The following is a 14248-nucleotide window of genomic DNA, read 5'->3' as shown; positions in this document are numbered from 1 at the left end:
TATCGTTAATATCTAAAACACGCTTCTAAAGTCCTCACACACTTCATAAAAACTTTTAGTGTAGGAGCAACCCCCGGTCATTTCACCCTCTGCCCTGCTACTTCCTGCTGAAGCCCATCACTAAGCTAATGGTTAGACATAGCTCACCGTCCAGACCTTTCTGTGTGTATGTTTGTATACGTGTAATTTTTTTTTTTTAATATAAGTGAGAGAGTAGTCCCTGGGGCTGCCGTAATAAAGTGCCACACTGGGTGACAAAATAACAGAAAGTTATTGTCTCACAGTTCTGGAGGCCAGATGTCTGAGATTAAGGTGTGAGCAGGGTGGTTCCTTGTGAGGCTGTGAGGGAGACTCCATTCCATGCATCTTGCCTGTCTTCTGGTGTTTCACTGGCGATCTTTGGTGTTCCTGGGCTTATGGACGCACCTCCCCAATCGCAGCCTTCCTCTTCACACGGCATCTTCCCTGTGCGCATATGTGTGTGTCCAAATTTCACCTTTTTATAAGGACACCAGTCATATTGGATTAGGCCCCACCCTGATGACCTCACTTACTTGATCATCTGCAAGGACCCTATTTCCAAATAAGGTCCCGTTCACAGATGCTGGAGGTTAGGAGTTCAACATCTTTTTAGGGAACGCAGTTCAACCCATAACATACATTATTCTCTGATTCACTTTGGCTTGCATCCAAACACTATTTGGAGGACATCTTTGCATATCTGTGTACACAGAGGTATCTTACTCTTTTCTCATTTCTGCATGAGAGTCTGTGGTATGGCTTTACAATTGCTTCACCTCTTCCCCTATCGAGGTTATTTTGGTTATTTCTAGTTTTTCACTGTTACAGTGCTGCAGTCAGCATCTGCGTACAACCTGTTCTCAGGGCTGCAAGTGTTTCTCAGGGATCAGTTTATAGAAATGGGTTGCAGTCAAACCCATTTCTTACCTTAGAAAGATGTTACCAAATTGTCCCCCAAAAAGACTGTAAGAGTTATGGTTCCACAAGCAGTCTGAGGCCCATGGTCTTTTTTTTTTTTTTTTTTTTTTTTGTGGTACGCGGGCCACTCACTGCTGCGGCCTCTCCTGTTGCGGAGCACAGGCTCCGGACATGCAGGCCCAGCGGCCATGGCTCATGGGCCCAGCCGCTCCGCGGCATGTGGGATCTTCCCGGACCGGGGCACAAACCCGCGTCCCCTGCATCGGCAGGCGGACTCTCAACCACTGCGCCACCAGGGAAGCCCCCTGGCCCATGGTCTTTGAATTATTTTTATTTTCTACTTTGTTTAGGGATTTGAAAATTCTGCCCTTGAAATCCATTCAGTGCAATGGCAGACAGGTGTGCAAACGGACTAAAAGAGCGAAGCATTCCTGAAAGACAGCTCTGTGTTTTGGTTAGTGCTGGGGGCAGATGCCTGCCCGATGGGGCTTGCATCTCAGTTTGCAAACTAATTACAGACTGTTGCTTCATTCTCTAAGTTAGTCTTTTTTTTTTTTTCTTTTCTCCTAGCTCTTACAGCTGTTGGAAAAAAATATCCTCAAAAGGATGTAAGATATAACGTTGAAGCATGTGTAGTGAACAAATATAAGTAACACCATGTTTCTAAAATTGCATGATACCATCTCAGTCTTCCCCAAAGAGCACAGTGGGTCAAATGCTGAAAAGTTTTCAGTTTAATGCTATATGAGCTGAGTAACAGTATGAGAGGTTGATTCATTAAAGGTTGAAGTGTCATCCTTTTGGAAAAGCCACAGAATATATATACGCATATATATGTGTGTGTGTAAAACATGTACAGGGGTAAACACTTTGTTCTAGCTGTCTCCCCTTATTTCGTTCCTTTGTGCCTTTATTTTACACTCAGCCCAGTTTCCTCATTCATATTTTTACATCTGCCAGAAGCTGTTTTTAAATAACCCTGTTGGACCCTGAAGGGCCTAAATAAATAAAGTGGCCTCAAAGCCAGCCCACCCAAAGAGCACAGGGCTTGGTCAGCCGCCTCGCTGGGCTAGCCGCCTTTCTCCTGCCCACTGCGTGCCCTCTCCATTGCATTAGACACGTGTACACAGGGAACCTCTCCGGGTAGAGAACTGTGATTTTGAAAAGCAGGGAGGATGCCTTCGTAGCCTGATTCAGTTGATGTTTGAATCCCTTGGTCTTTCGAGATACACGGTACAAACTTCCATGTTTTGCAGAGTCCAGTCAAAGGTGAAAACAGTGAAGTAATCTTAGGCACAAACGCAGTGCTTCCTGGTGATGAAGACGCTCCATTTCCTCCGCTTAAATCTGAAGACAGTGGCATCGGCCTCAGTGCTTCGTCGCCAGAGCTCTCTGAGCACCTGAGGGCTCCCAGGGTTTCTCTGGACAAAGACGACGTCTGGAAGAAGGGCGGGAGCATGCAGAGGACGTTTCTTTGCCTCCAGGAGCTAATTGCCAACTTTGCCCACAGGAACATTTTTGGAGTACCGCTGACGGCATCCGGAGAAGAAACCAAGTCGGCAGAGCCCGCAGGCCCGAGGGAGGAGGGTGGGATGCGGGGCACGGCGGGCAGCGACTCGGGGAGGAAGAGCTCGTGGGAGGCGAAGCCCCTCGGCGGGCCCCAGTTCAGGCAGATGCTCTCGGACCTGTTCACAGTGCAAGGGTCTCCATTCAAGACAAAGAGCTTGGAGACGCCCTTGCCCCTGCCCAGCAGCCCTGGCCGCAAGGGGGAGGAGGAGTGGGCCGTGGACCAGGTGGTCATCGACCCGGGGAGCTCGAGGGAGGGCTGCAGGGAGGCCTTCGCCGCGGCCTGCCACCTGCTGCTGGACTGCGCCACCTTCCCCGTGTACCTGTCCCAGGAGGAGACCGAGCGGCTCTGCGACGCACTCTTCCGGCTGCCGGGTGAGAGGGCGGACCGGCTAGAGTCCCGTGGAGGAGCCGTGGGACTCGGGCAGTGGAGGTTTAGAGACGAGCTAAAATCACAGTGGCCGAGAAGGAACCGTGTGCCACATTTGTTTCCTTCCTGGTTTTGTAGTTAGCCTGTACGGTTTGGTTTTGTCTCACCAGCTGGGAAATGGATGAGGCTGGGTCTGTATTTTAAACTAGGGGTGTCTAGCAAAGCCCGTCAAAAGTTCTGGGACTTCCCCGGCAGTCCAGTGGTTAAGACTCTGTGCTCCCACTGCAGGGGGCATGGGTTCCATCCCTGGTCGGGGAACCAAGATCCCACATGTCACGGGGCGTCGCCACAAAAGAAAGAAAAAAAAGTCTGACACTTTAAAGGTGCTTATGGTAGTCAGTAAATAGACTCTTTCGTGAGACCTGCTCTTAAAGCTTTACATATTAGTTTGCTAGGGCTGCCATAACAAAGTGTCACAAACTAAGTGGCTTAAACAATAGAAATGGATTATCTCATGGGTCTGGAGGCCAGAAGTCTGAGGTCCACGTGTTGGCAAGGCCATGCTCCCTCTGAAGGTGCTGGGAAAGGATGTGTTCAAGCCTCCTTTAGCCTCTGGTAGTTCCTGGGCTTGTGGCAGCCCAACTCTGATCTTTCCATGGTGTTCTTCCTGTGTATATGTCTGTGTTCAAATTTCCCTTCTATAAGGCACCTGTTCTATTGGATTTGGGGCCCACTCTGCTCATTTTAGTTTATTCAGTATTTATTTATTTGGCCATGCCACACAGCTTGCGGGATCTTGGCTCTTCCCCAGCCAGGGATCGAACCTGGGCCCACAGCAGTGAAAGCTCCAAGTCCTAACCACTGGACCACGAGGGAACTCCCCCTGACCTCATTTTAATTAGTTACATCTGCATGACCTTTTTCCCAAGAGGGTCACATTCTAGGGGGTTAGGACTTCAACATAAGAATTTTTTTGAGGACACAGTTCAGCCCGTAACAGGCAGCGTCTTAGCTTGGGCTGCCATAACGAACTGCCGTAGGCTGGGTGGCTTAACCAAAAGCAATTTATTTTCTCACGGCTCTGGGTCCAGAAGTTTGAGATCAGGGTGCCAGCATAGTCAGTTTCTGGTGAGAGCTCTCCACTTGGTTAGAGACTGCCACCTTCTCACCGTATGTTCACGTCCTGGGTGGGGGGCAGCGGTAGGGGGCTCTCTCTGTTGTCTCTTCTTAGAAGGGCACCAGTCGTATCCTGAAGGCCGCACACCCAGGACCTCATTTAGACCTAATCACCTCCCTAAGCCCCACCTCCAGATACCATCCCATTGGGAGTGAGGGCTTCAACGTGTTCATGTTGGGCAGACACAGCTGAGTCCATTGCAGGCAGTGAGCACTTGAAAGGAAAAGGGGATGGAGGAAAAAGTGGAAAAGAAGAAAGAGGGATTAAGTAGGTGGGAGCAGAGGGTGAAGATTTCTCCGCTTGTCATTACCTTAAACGTCCCATGCAATTTGTCTCTTGGCTCGTGAGCTGCAAATGACAGTATACTTGGAAACATGCATTTAGAATTGATAGCTTCAGTATATTTTCGGCCTCTTAAAGCTAATGGCATGTGCCCTACCACCAAGAGGGCTTTGAAAACACATTTTGAACTCTGCCCCCCCAAAAAATGTGATTTTGACTCTGTGTAAATTTCCAAAAAAAAAAAAAAAAAGTTTTTTAACTCAAATTTTACTATATTTACAAATTTTTTTAATGATATGAAAACAAACATTTTGAATCATTTCAAAGCCCTGAGACCGACCTTTGCAGAATTTGAAGAATCTGACAAGCGCATGAAACCAGACTTGGTCTCATTTGTCCTCTGGCCCTGAATGGGGACAGCGTATCCTGTCACCACCAGAAGGTTATTACACTGCTGTCCAGGTGACTTCCTGGATCTAAACGTCTTAGAGACTGGCTCCCGGGTTGGTGAGCGAGTTTCATGAGGTTTTGTCTGTCTCTCTCTGTTCTCTCTGGTTGGCTTTCTTCCAGAAGCTGGCGATTCCAGTTTTCCACCTTGGCTGAAATCCATGATGACCATTTGCTGCTGTGTGACGGACGGCTACCTCCGGGACGTGGCCATCTCCACCCTGCTCGAAGTGATAAACCACTCCCTGTCCCTAGCACTTGTCATTGAAGACAAAGTGAAACGCTATAAAAGCTCCGGACACAACCCATTTTTCAGCAAGCTGCACATGGTGACAGTTCCTCCCATTGCTCCAGGACTATTGAAAGTCATCGCAGAGAAAACAGACTTCTATCAGGTATTTCCCATCCAGAGGAGGGTAGCTGGGACCCTGGGACCCTTTTCCCAGGCTCTTTATTTGAAGTTGTCCCAGAAGTTGTAGCGGTGGTGACAAAGAATATGGTGCCTTGGGTGGCAGCCGGTGAGGGTGGCTGCAGACCTTGCCTGCCTTGTCCATCTCTCTAGCCCAGGCTCCTGGCACAGTTTCTGTCCCCGCAGCAAGGGTTCAGTAATATTTGCGTTCAGTTTTAGGCTGACCAGACTCCATGTGGCAGGATTCCTAAGTTATCTAAATATACAGAAAAAGAGACTCCGTCCTAATTTGTGAGGTTAGAGGCTTTGAGGTTATTTAGCCTCAAGGAAAACTTAGTTCGTGTCAAGTGTAAGGATGATTGTTGCTGAAGGTGGCGAGCAGGTGTTGTCCATCTTTTGGGGGACAGTAAGAAAATAAGGTAGTGTAGGGCTCATTTGATTGCAAGAAGCTGAAAGGTACTCCAGCTAGCTCATGAAAAGAAAAGTAAGGTTTATTATAAAGGTAGGGGAGCCCATGGGAGTCCAAGGGCGGGAGTGGAATGCAGCTGGGTCTCACGGGGTCTCACCTGGGAAGCTGTCAGGTCCCGAGGCTGCTTGCTCTGCACTTCTCCTTGCCAACCAGGACCTAACTTGGTTGCCACTTGACCTTCAGTCTGCCTCGGGACCCTCAGGCTTGATTCTCATAGCTAATGACAGTTGCATCACTTTCTTACAAATTCTGAACTAACTGGTCAAGGCTATTAAATAGGCAGTCCGTGGGGCACCCTTGGGTCAGGTGCCTTCTGCCGTCCAGTCGACCACAGCAGTGATGCAGGCCAGGGGGAAGTGGTCGTGTGGTATAGACAGGGACCAGCCCACTCACTGGGGCCTGTAGATGGAACACATTTCCCCTGCAGGTGGTCAGGACAGCAGATGCCCTGCAAATTCGGGGATGCTAAGGAAGAGACATTTTAGATGTTGTATGTGGGAAGGAGGTACTGGAATTAAACTGTCCTTTTAGGTCTTGACAGCCCGTCCTCTGAAAGGCTTTCGAAATGGGCTGGCTTTTCACCTATTGGAGATGAGCTCTATCAAGCAAGTCATGTAATTGAGGCCACCTCTCAGCTTTGTTTCCTTTTTTAAAAAAAACAAAAAAAACCCAGCATCACTTAGGTATAATTCATTCATTTAAAGCACACAATTCAATGGTTTTTATTATATTCCTTGTTTTCTATATGTCGTATCTTTTTTCCACCTATTTCCCTTTTACTACTTTCTTTTTCATTAAGTGAATATTTTCCAGTGTAAAATTTTAATTTCCTTGATGACTTTTTCAGTATATTTTAGGAGTTATTTTTTTTAGTGGTTACTCTAAGGTTTACCATATACATCTTATCAGAATTGACTTCACATTCATACTAAATTCCAGTGAGATATAGAAACATCCCTCTTGAATAGCTCTATTCCTCTTCCAAACGTATGGGTCACGTTTTCTTGTATCTTTGCATGTCTTATAATCTTTATTGAAGACTGGACATTTTAGGTAATATATTGTTGTAAATTTGTACTCTGGTACCTCCCTCCCACCCCACCCGTGACCTGTTGTTTTTTTGGTTTGTTTAGTGACTTGACTGTTGTAGTGATGTCTGTTTCCCCTGCAGTGTGAGGCCTTTGGCTGCTGCTCTTAGGAATGTGCAGCCAGTCTGAGATGATAGTGATCTTCGCAAGATTCTCCTTGACTGTCTGCTTTCTATTCTCATTGACTGTCTGGTCTCTATTAAGCTCTGTTGGTATCACACCCAGATGTTAATCTCCACTAGTCACTGGCTGATTGCTCTATTGTTTTCAACATGCCTTGGGGCATAAATTACTCCACAGTCTGAGCCAATGAAATTTACACTCCTCTCTCAGGTAGTTGTTTTTTTTTTTTTGCGGTGTGCATGGGCCTCTCACTGTTGTGGCCTCTCCCATTGCGGAGCACAGGCTCCGGACGCACAGGCCCAGCGGCCATGGCTCACGGGCCCAGCCGCTCCGTGGCATGTGGGATCCTCCCGGACCAGGGCACGAGCCCGTGTCCCCTGCATCGGCAGGCGGACTCCCAACCACTGCGCCACCAGGGAAGCCCTCTCTGTTGTTTTTGAAAGCACTCCTAGACTTGAACCTATACCTGTGCTCTGTTCCAAATAAACTCATTTCCCTTATAGAGAGCTATGCAACTCTCGGTTTTATGGCTTGCCTCTCCCGCTGGGCAAATTCTCTGAATACTATTGCACAGGAAGAGCTGCGACTGGGACAGTTGTCTGTTTTTCTTGGTGCGATATCCCTGCAGGGTGCTGGGCAAGGGTGCTAGCCTCGGGTCTTCTGAGTGTGCCTCTTTTCCTCTCCTAGCATGTAACTTTTCCCTTACAAGCAAACTGGAGCAAGAATGATCTGGACCGCAGTATTCTTAGCCTGCTGTGCCTGGATAGAGCCTCCATGGCAGAGGAGTAAAATGCCGGTGGCCTGTTCCTCCCAGGGAGATGCAGAAGCCTTTGACTGGGAGCTGGAAGCAGGGGGCGCCCATCTTCTTGGCCACACCCTGCGAAGCCAAGCTTGATTGAGAGGAGGATAGGGGTCATGGTTCAAGTGCCATAGACAATTGCTATTTGTACTGGAATGTTCGTAGACTTTCTTGAGTGTTTCTTCATCTCTTGAGCGCCCGTAGGATAATTTCCAGCAGCTCTAAATGGCTGGCTGTTTAATTTTTTTTTTATAATTTTCACTGGTTCTGGTGGTTTTGCTGGTAGAGGGTCCACAGTCTGTGCAGTCGAGCCCCATTTACGATGTTGGGTCCTGGCAGATCCTGGATTTAACTGCTCTTCAGCTTCTGCTCCTCATTCTCCCTGCCTCCTTCTTACCAAACTTGAGTCACAGTAAAGATCTTGAATCTGTAGAACTTGGAACCCGGAACAGTGCCAACTGTAAGCACAGTGACTGGGCAGATCTTCCCTGGTCCTGCGTACATCACACAGCTTGACATAATTACCTCGCAGGCACAGAGAAGAAAAGAAAGAATTGAGTCCATGAGTCCTTGGAAAGCTATTAATAGAGTAAAAATGGTGGCACGCAATACTTTGCTCTTGTTTGGTGTGAAGTATACTTTTATGAGTTCTTTCCAAAGCCTGGATTTTTATTTTGACTCAGATTTAGTTACATACCTGAGTATCTACTACTTGCCAAGCACGGGAGCGTACGTTACATATCATCAGGTTCTCAAGAGCTGGGTGTGGCTGGTACCTGCCCACATTGAGATGCTGGAATTAGAAGTGGTAAAGCAACCTGCACACATAGCCAGGATGTGCCCCTCGTTCTTGGATTCCAGGTGTTGGGCTGGTTCCACATCCTCTAGCCTTTTTCTCATTCCCATGGAATGGCTCACCTACCAGCTTTCCTTCTGCACACAGTGCAAATGAGGATAAGGTCAGATATCCCAGGAATACCCTGCCCTTTCTAGGTTGTAAGGCAGATTGCCAACCACGAATAAAATGTCCAGAACATAGGGATTGAGAAGGCTCAGGCAGGTGAAGGAGCACAGGTGTGTTTTTGTGATCCACATCAAGTCTCAGAAACCCTCCAAAAAAAACTTTAAACCTTCCAGGTGGAGCATCTTACGCATAAATTTGCCATAGGGACTGCAAATAAGGGGACTGCTTTACTTAGTCGAAAGTTTTGTCTCAGAAGTTTATATGTAACTTGTTAATTGGAAATCATGGTCCCTTAGATAAAAAAAAATAAATAATGCTTAGTGGCTCAAACCAGTCAGTGGTTAATTTGATCTGTGCAGAGAAGACAGTTTCGTTAAAGAGAAATCAATGAGCCAAAAGAAGTTCTTTGATCTAAGATGTACATTATAAAAAGTTATAATCTGTGAGACATCATCTTTTTCCACGACCTGGAAGAATGCCTTCAGAAATTCCCCTCCCGGAAGTGGGCACCAGCCCTCCTTTTGAGTGTCACCGTGGTTGGGTCAGGCACCCGCCGTGCTCCCTGGGGCTTGGGGAGGGGCTGCAGCCACTTGCAGACCTCATATGTTTAAGGCGCTGAGCTCAGGGCTGGGGAGATAAAGGAGTCTATGTGGGTTACAGTTTGTGCCCTGAAGGTGAGCCAGGGCATCCGCCACAGCGTTGTGCACAGAAATGGGAACAAACAAGTTTGGGGCATGAAAGCTGAACGCCAGTTTGAGCCAACCCTAGGTGGTAAGGTCCTACGGTATCTATCTCAGGACACCGACCACCGCAAATCCACCAAACTTCCTAGAGGGTGCGTCTCTGGAACCCCAGTGCTGGCATGTAGGGAGCCTTGGTGTATGCTTGTTGAAAGGATGCCTCAGCTGATAGGTTCTTGCTTCCAGATGATTCCCCTCTGAAAGTGAAGTTCTGGGCAAGAGCTGCAGTGTTCTGAGCTAGTCTCAGACGTCCAAGTTTAACCTATAACGTTGCCCTTGCCCGGATGACTCCTGAGGGATCTGTAATGTGGTTTAGGTTTGCTTCGCTTTGTGCTGCTTGGTGGTGGTGGTTCTTTGTGCATTGAGGATTCTCCCATAGCAAATGTAGGCAGAAGCCAGTACCTGGGGGCCGGGACGGGGCTGCCACCAGGAGGAAATGGGCGGGAGCTGCCTGTGTTCACACGGTCTCCCCTCCGTCCAGAGGGTGGCTCGTGTGCTTTGGAATCAGCTGAACAAGGAGACCCGGGAGCATCACATCACGTGTGTAGAGTTGTTCTACCGCCTGCACTGCCTGGCCCCGACAGCCAACGTGTGTGAGGACATCATCTGTCATGCCCTCCTGGACCCTGACAAGGTGAGGCTTTGCAGCCGACAACCTCCCTCTGACATCGGTCTGGACACCATGAGCCCAGGCAGACTTACCTATAGCCGGCCGGAGCCTTTCTGGGGCTCAGTGGACATCCTGATTAACGGGCAGGCCTATGGCACTAGTAACATTTTTTTTTTTTTTTGGCTGTGTTGGGTCTTCGCTGCTGTGCGCAGTCATTCTCTAGTTGCGGCGAGCAGGGGCCACTCCTCGCCCTGGTACACGGGCCTCTCACCACGGTGGCTTCTCTTGTTGCGGAGCATGGGCTCTAGGCACGTGGGCTCAGTAGTTGTGGCTCGCGGGCTCTAGAGCGCAGGCTCAGTATCTGTGGTGCACGTGCTTAGTTGCTCCGCGGCATGTGGGATCTTCCCGGACCAGGGCTCGAACACCTGTCCCCTGCACTGGCAGGCAGATTCTTAACCACTGTGCCACCAGGGAAGTCCGCATTAGTAACATTTTAATACATTAATAATTTCAGAACGGGAAGGCCTCCAGAAGCACGAGCCATCCCCTGTGTCATATTAAGGCTCACCAGGGAAATCTGCCCAGGCTTCCATGATGCCTGCAGGGCTTCTAGAGCTCTCAGTGAAGTAGGCAGTCAGAGAGGATGTGTCACCTTGGAAGCCCTGGCTCTGCTTTGCTGTCATGTCCTGTTCTCTAAGCCATTCAGCCTGGCACTGCCAGAGGCCATGAGAAGGCTGTGCTCTGTGTTTTCCTTCGGCCACAGGCCTAGGTGTGACCCCAGACTCGGGCTGACGCTGAGTCTGGAATACGCACTCTCCGGAAAGCACACCTGTGTTAGTGGGAGCAAGGAAGGCAAGCACCCGGGTCCTCCCTCCTCCGGGCCCCATCGGACACCAGGCACTGATGAGACTCCAGCATCTCTGCCTGGGTTGCTGCCTTTCTGCCGAGCTCTTGTTTGTTATTTAAATGGGGTTTGCTGCCCCTGAGAACAGTGTTCTGCTAAGAAATCAGATTCCTCACTCCCCTTTCTTTCCTATTCAAGGGAACGAGACTGGAAGCTCTGTTTCGATTTTCCGTCATCTGGCACCTGACGAGAGAGATCCAAGGCAGTCGAGTGACATCTCACAATCGCTCCTTTGACAGGTGAGGGGGGGACTTTTTTATAAGTTACCCTTAAAGCAAAGGGACACTTTGCAGAGGTGCCGGGTCAGTGTGTCGGGCTGGGGAGAGGGAGATGCGTGCGATGGAAAACCTGACCCCATGTTCTTGATGCAGAGTGAATGATTCCTGTGATCCCCTAAGTGAATTCCGGCCAGACGGGTGTGAATACCTGGGAGGAGTTTGCTTAGTTTGGCCTTGGAGGGAGGAGAAAGCCTCACGTGCCTCAGACTCACCTGAGGAGCTGGTAGAACCTGCCCCCCGAGAGGGGACTTGGCAGGGAGATGAAGATGGGCTAGACCTTGACTGGGGTGGCAGCCACACTGGGTGTGTGCGCCTGCGATGCCCTCCACCACATGCTGAAGACGTGAACTGTATTGTAGGTGCATTCTGTTCTACACTGGTTTTTGAAAATCCCCCACCTTATTTCCGGAGCTCTAGATGCGGGGGTCAGACACACAGCCTTAGAGAGATGCCAGCTGATTCTGATACCTCCTCCCCCCTCCATTTGGGGTGAGGCCTGGGCATCGGGATTTTAAAAGCTCCCCTCCCAGAGACTCTAGCTGCGAGCAGGGTTAACGGTCCTCATCTGCCTGGGTCAGGAAGCCCAGGCCGGGTGAAGCTCCCCGAGGGCGTCCCGGCCGCCCTGACGGTTCACATCCCCCCCACAGGTCCCTGTTCGTCGTGCTCGACAGCCTGGCCTGCACAGACGGCGCCATCGGGGCCACCGCCCAGGGCTGGCTGGTGCGGGCGCTCTCCCTCGGAGACGTGGCCCGCATCTTGGAGCCCGTGCTGTTACTCCTGCTCGAGCCCAGGACCCAGAGGGCCTCCATTCACTGCCTCAAGCAGGAGAGCTCAACGGGTGAGCACGCCGTGTGGGGGGCCAGGCCAGCTCTCTGTCCCTGGGGCAGGAAGGGGTGACCTGGACCCCAGCTGCCTGGTGCAGCAGTCAAGGCACTTAGACCTCCCTGGTGGTTTTGCCAGATTCAGAAGGTATGAAGGTACTTTGTGGGGACTTTTAAAATTTAAGAATCAGATGAACCAGCACTTAGAAATGCTAGGTAGTGGGTTTGTTGTTTTCACTGAAAAATATGACTTTTTTATATGAAAAAGGAAAATGTTAGTAACCCATGTTCCAATAAATATAGCTGATTCTTGGTTCTTTTGCTAGAGAAAGCAATTCAAGTGCATCTAAGGTAGGAGGAGAGAAAAACAGACCATCCATCCACAGGTCTCCAAGGCCAACACTTCACTTATGAAAGGAGTCTGAGGTCTGGCGTGAAGTGCAGTTTGGGTTGGCTAGGCTACCACTTCTCAGGCCTGGCACGGGAGAGTTGAGGTTGCCTCCAGGTATGAATGGTCAAGAATGTTGAAATTTGCATGTAACCTACTCAGTTGTACTTTATAAAAATTATTTCTGCTCCAGAACTGTCAAGAACAAGGTAAGTGGTTTCTTTTCTATCTTCTCTACAAGGCTCTTTTCAGCTGTTAACATATAATCAGAAATGCAGAAGAAATAGACCTTTGGGTTCTGAGAACTTTCAGAGGCACCTTTAACATAAATTTATTTATTTATTTTATTTTTTGTGGTACGCGGGCCTCTCACTGTTGTGGCCTCTCCCGTTGCGGAGCACAGGCTCTGGACGCGCAAGCTTAGCGGCCATGGCTCACGGGCCCAGCTGCTCTGCGGCATGTGGGATCCTCCCGGACCAGGGCACGAACCCGTGTCCCCTGCATCGGCAGGCGGACTCTCAATCACTGCGCCACCAGGGAAGCCCTCTTTAACATAAATTTAAAAGAATATGGGTAGGAAGAAGAAAAGAAAGGCTAAAATAAAACCGATGAGTTCATTAAATTTCAGTGATTAGTTAGTACCTAGAGCAGTTTATGATCTAACATTGCTTCCCACAATAGGTGTATTTTATGACTTCCTGCAGTTTTCTAAGTGATGGTTTTACAAGCTTTGATTAGTTTGTTTAGATCACCGGGTTGTAAGTATTCAGTGTTTGTCACAGTCTTATCTTACAGAGAAAAGCAGCCTAACACCTAAATAAGCAAAGATTCCTAAGGTGGTTTCCTTTCCTTACAAGGTTCCTTGCCTAAAACTATAACTTCTGGTTTTCCTTTAGGTGCCTTCTCAAAGAAGAGGCATTTTATTACTCCACAATTACAAGAAAGTAAAACGCAGAGAAGTATAAACTAAGCACCTTCTTAAAAGTTTGCTCTTCATTAAGGGAAGCTAGATTTTAAGCATTCCTTTGCTTTAACAAGAAAGTTTTAACTCCACGGCTCATTGGGTTTTAAAAGTCTCGTGGCACTTCCTGCTTTCCCCCTCTAATTAACGTTTAATGCTACCTTCCTAGTAAGAGAAAATGCGTTTTCTCTGCCACGTTCTCTCCCTGGAAACAACTAGAAGGGTTCTGCTTACCCTCCGTGCTACCTCTGTGAGCCTGTAGAAATCTACTTTGTAAATACTGTTGTGCACACCAGGCAGCTCCTCTATTTCTAAAATATTATTCTTCCTTCTTCCCTAACCTGGCTTAGTGTTCATGGAATAGGTTTGCTGAAAGCTGCCTATTACAAATGTTTGGCGGTACCAAAGACGTCTGGCTTTTCACTCCTTTTTTTTTTTTTTAAAGAGACCTGAGCTCTTTAAAGTGTTGCGTATTTTCTGATCTCAGAGGGACTAGTGTGCTTATTTTAAGAACTGGATTCTTAAATCAGGAAGTAAAAGCGCAAGTGAAAGTCCCTTGCGATGCCGGCTGATAGAGCGCCTTACTGTTAGTGGTTCAGTAGCTATCATTCCAGACTTTTTCGTAGCTGCATATTATAGACACTCTCCCCTAATTGGGCTTATTCTGTACAGCTAGATTCTTCAGCTTGGTCTTTTTTCTTCAATACTTAATATACTCTACACATTGCTCCATATCGTACGTGTAGAAGTATCTTTAAAAAACCCAAACAGTAGCCCTCGGCATGCCTGTGCCATGAGTTTGTTTGGTTTTTTTTACATCCTTATTGGAGTATAATTGCTTTACAATGGTGTGTTAGTTTCTGCTTTATAACAAAGTGAATCAGTTATACATATACATATGTTCCCATATCTC

The 14248-nt window shown here is 48.4% G+C and overlaps 1 protein-coding gene across 8 annotated transcripts in view; it reads left to right on the top strand.

Moving 5' to 3' along the window:
• The window catches only part of DOP1B (DOP1 leucine zipper like protein B), a 107642-nt gene that overhangs the window by 53479 nt on the left and 39915 nt on the right, over positions 1–14248 (top strand). For 6 of the 8 annotated variants that reach the window (XR_014015876.1, XM_081234475.1, XM_081234472.1 and 3 more), the window contains exons 14-18: positions 2196–2880; positions 4905–5176; positions 9855–10007; positions 11026–11126; positions 11813–12003. Coding sequence is in view for 7 of the 8 variants with exons in the window: in XM_081234475.1 (XP_081090601.1) it covers positions 2196–2880; positions 4905–5176; positions 9855–10007; positions 11026–11126; positions 11813–12003 (1402 nt within the window). In the remaining variant the exon portion in view is untranslated. The remainder of the gene's footprint in view (positions 1–2195; positions 2881–4904; positions 5177–9854; positions 10008–11025; positions 11127–11812; positions 12004–14248) is intronic. The other 2 variants (XM_081234477.1, XM_081234474.1) reach the window with 1 other exon arrangement.

Source organism: Mesoplodon bidens, assembly GCF_964165515.1.
Source record: "Mesoplodon bidens genome assembly, chromosome: 5".
In the NCBI taxonomy this organism is placed as follows: Eukaryota; Metazoa; Chordata; class Mammalia; order Artiodactyla; family Ziphiidae; genus Mesoplodon; species Mesoplodon bidens.
Note: the sequence above shows the minus strand (reverse complement) of the source record. Positions and strands in the feature narration are given on the sequence as shown.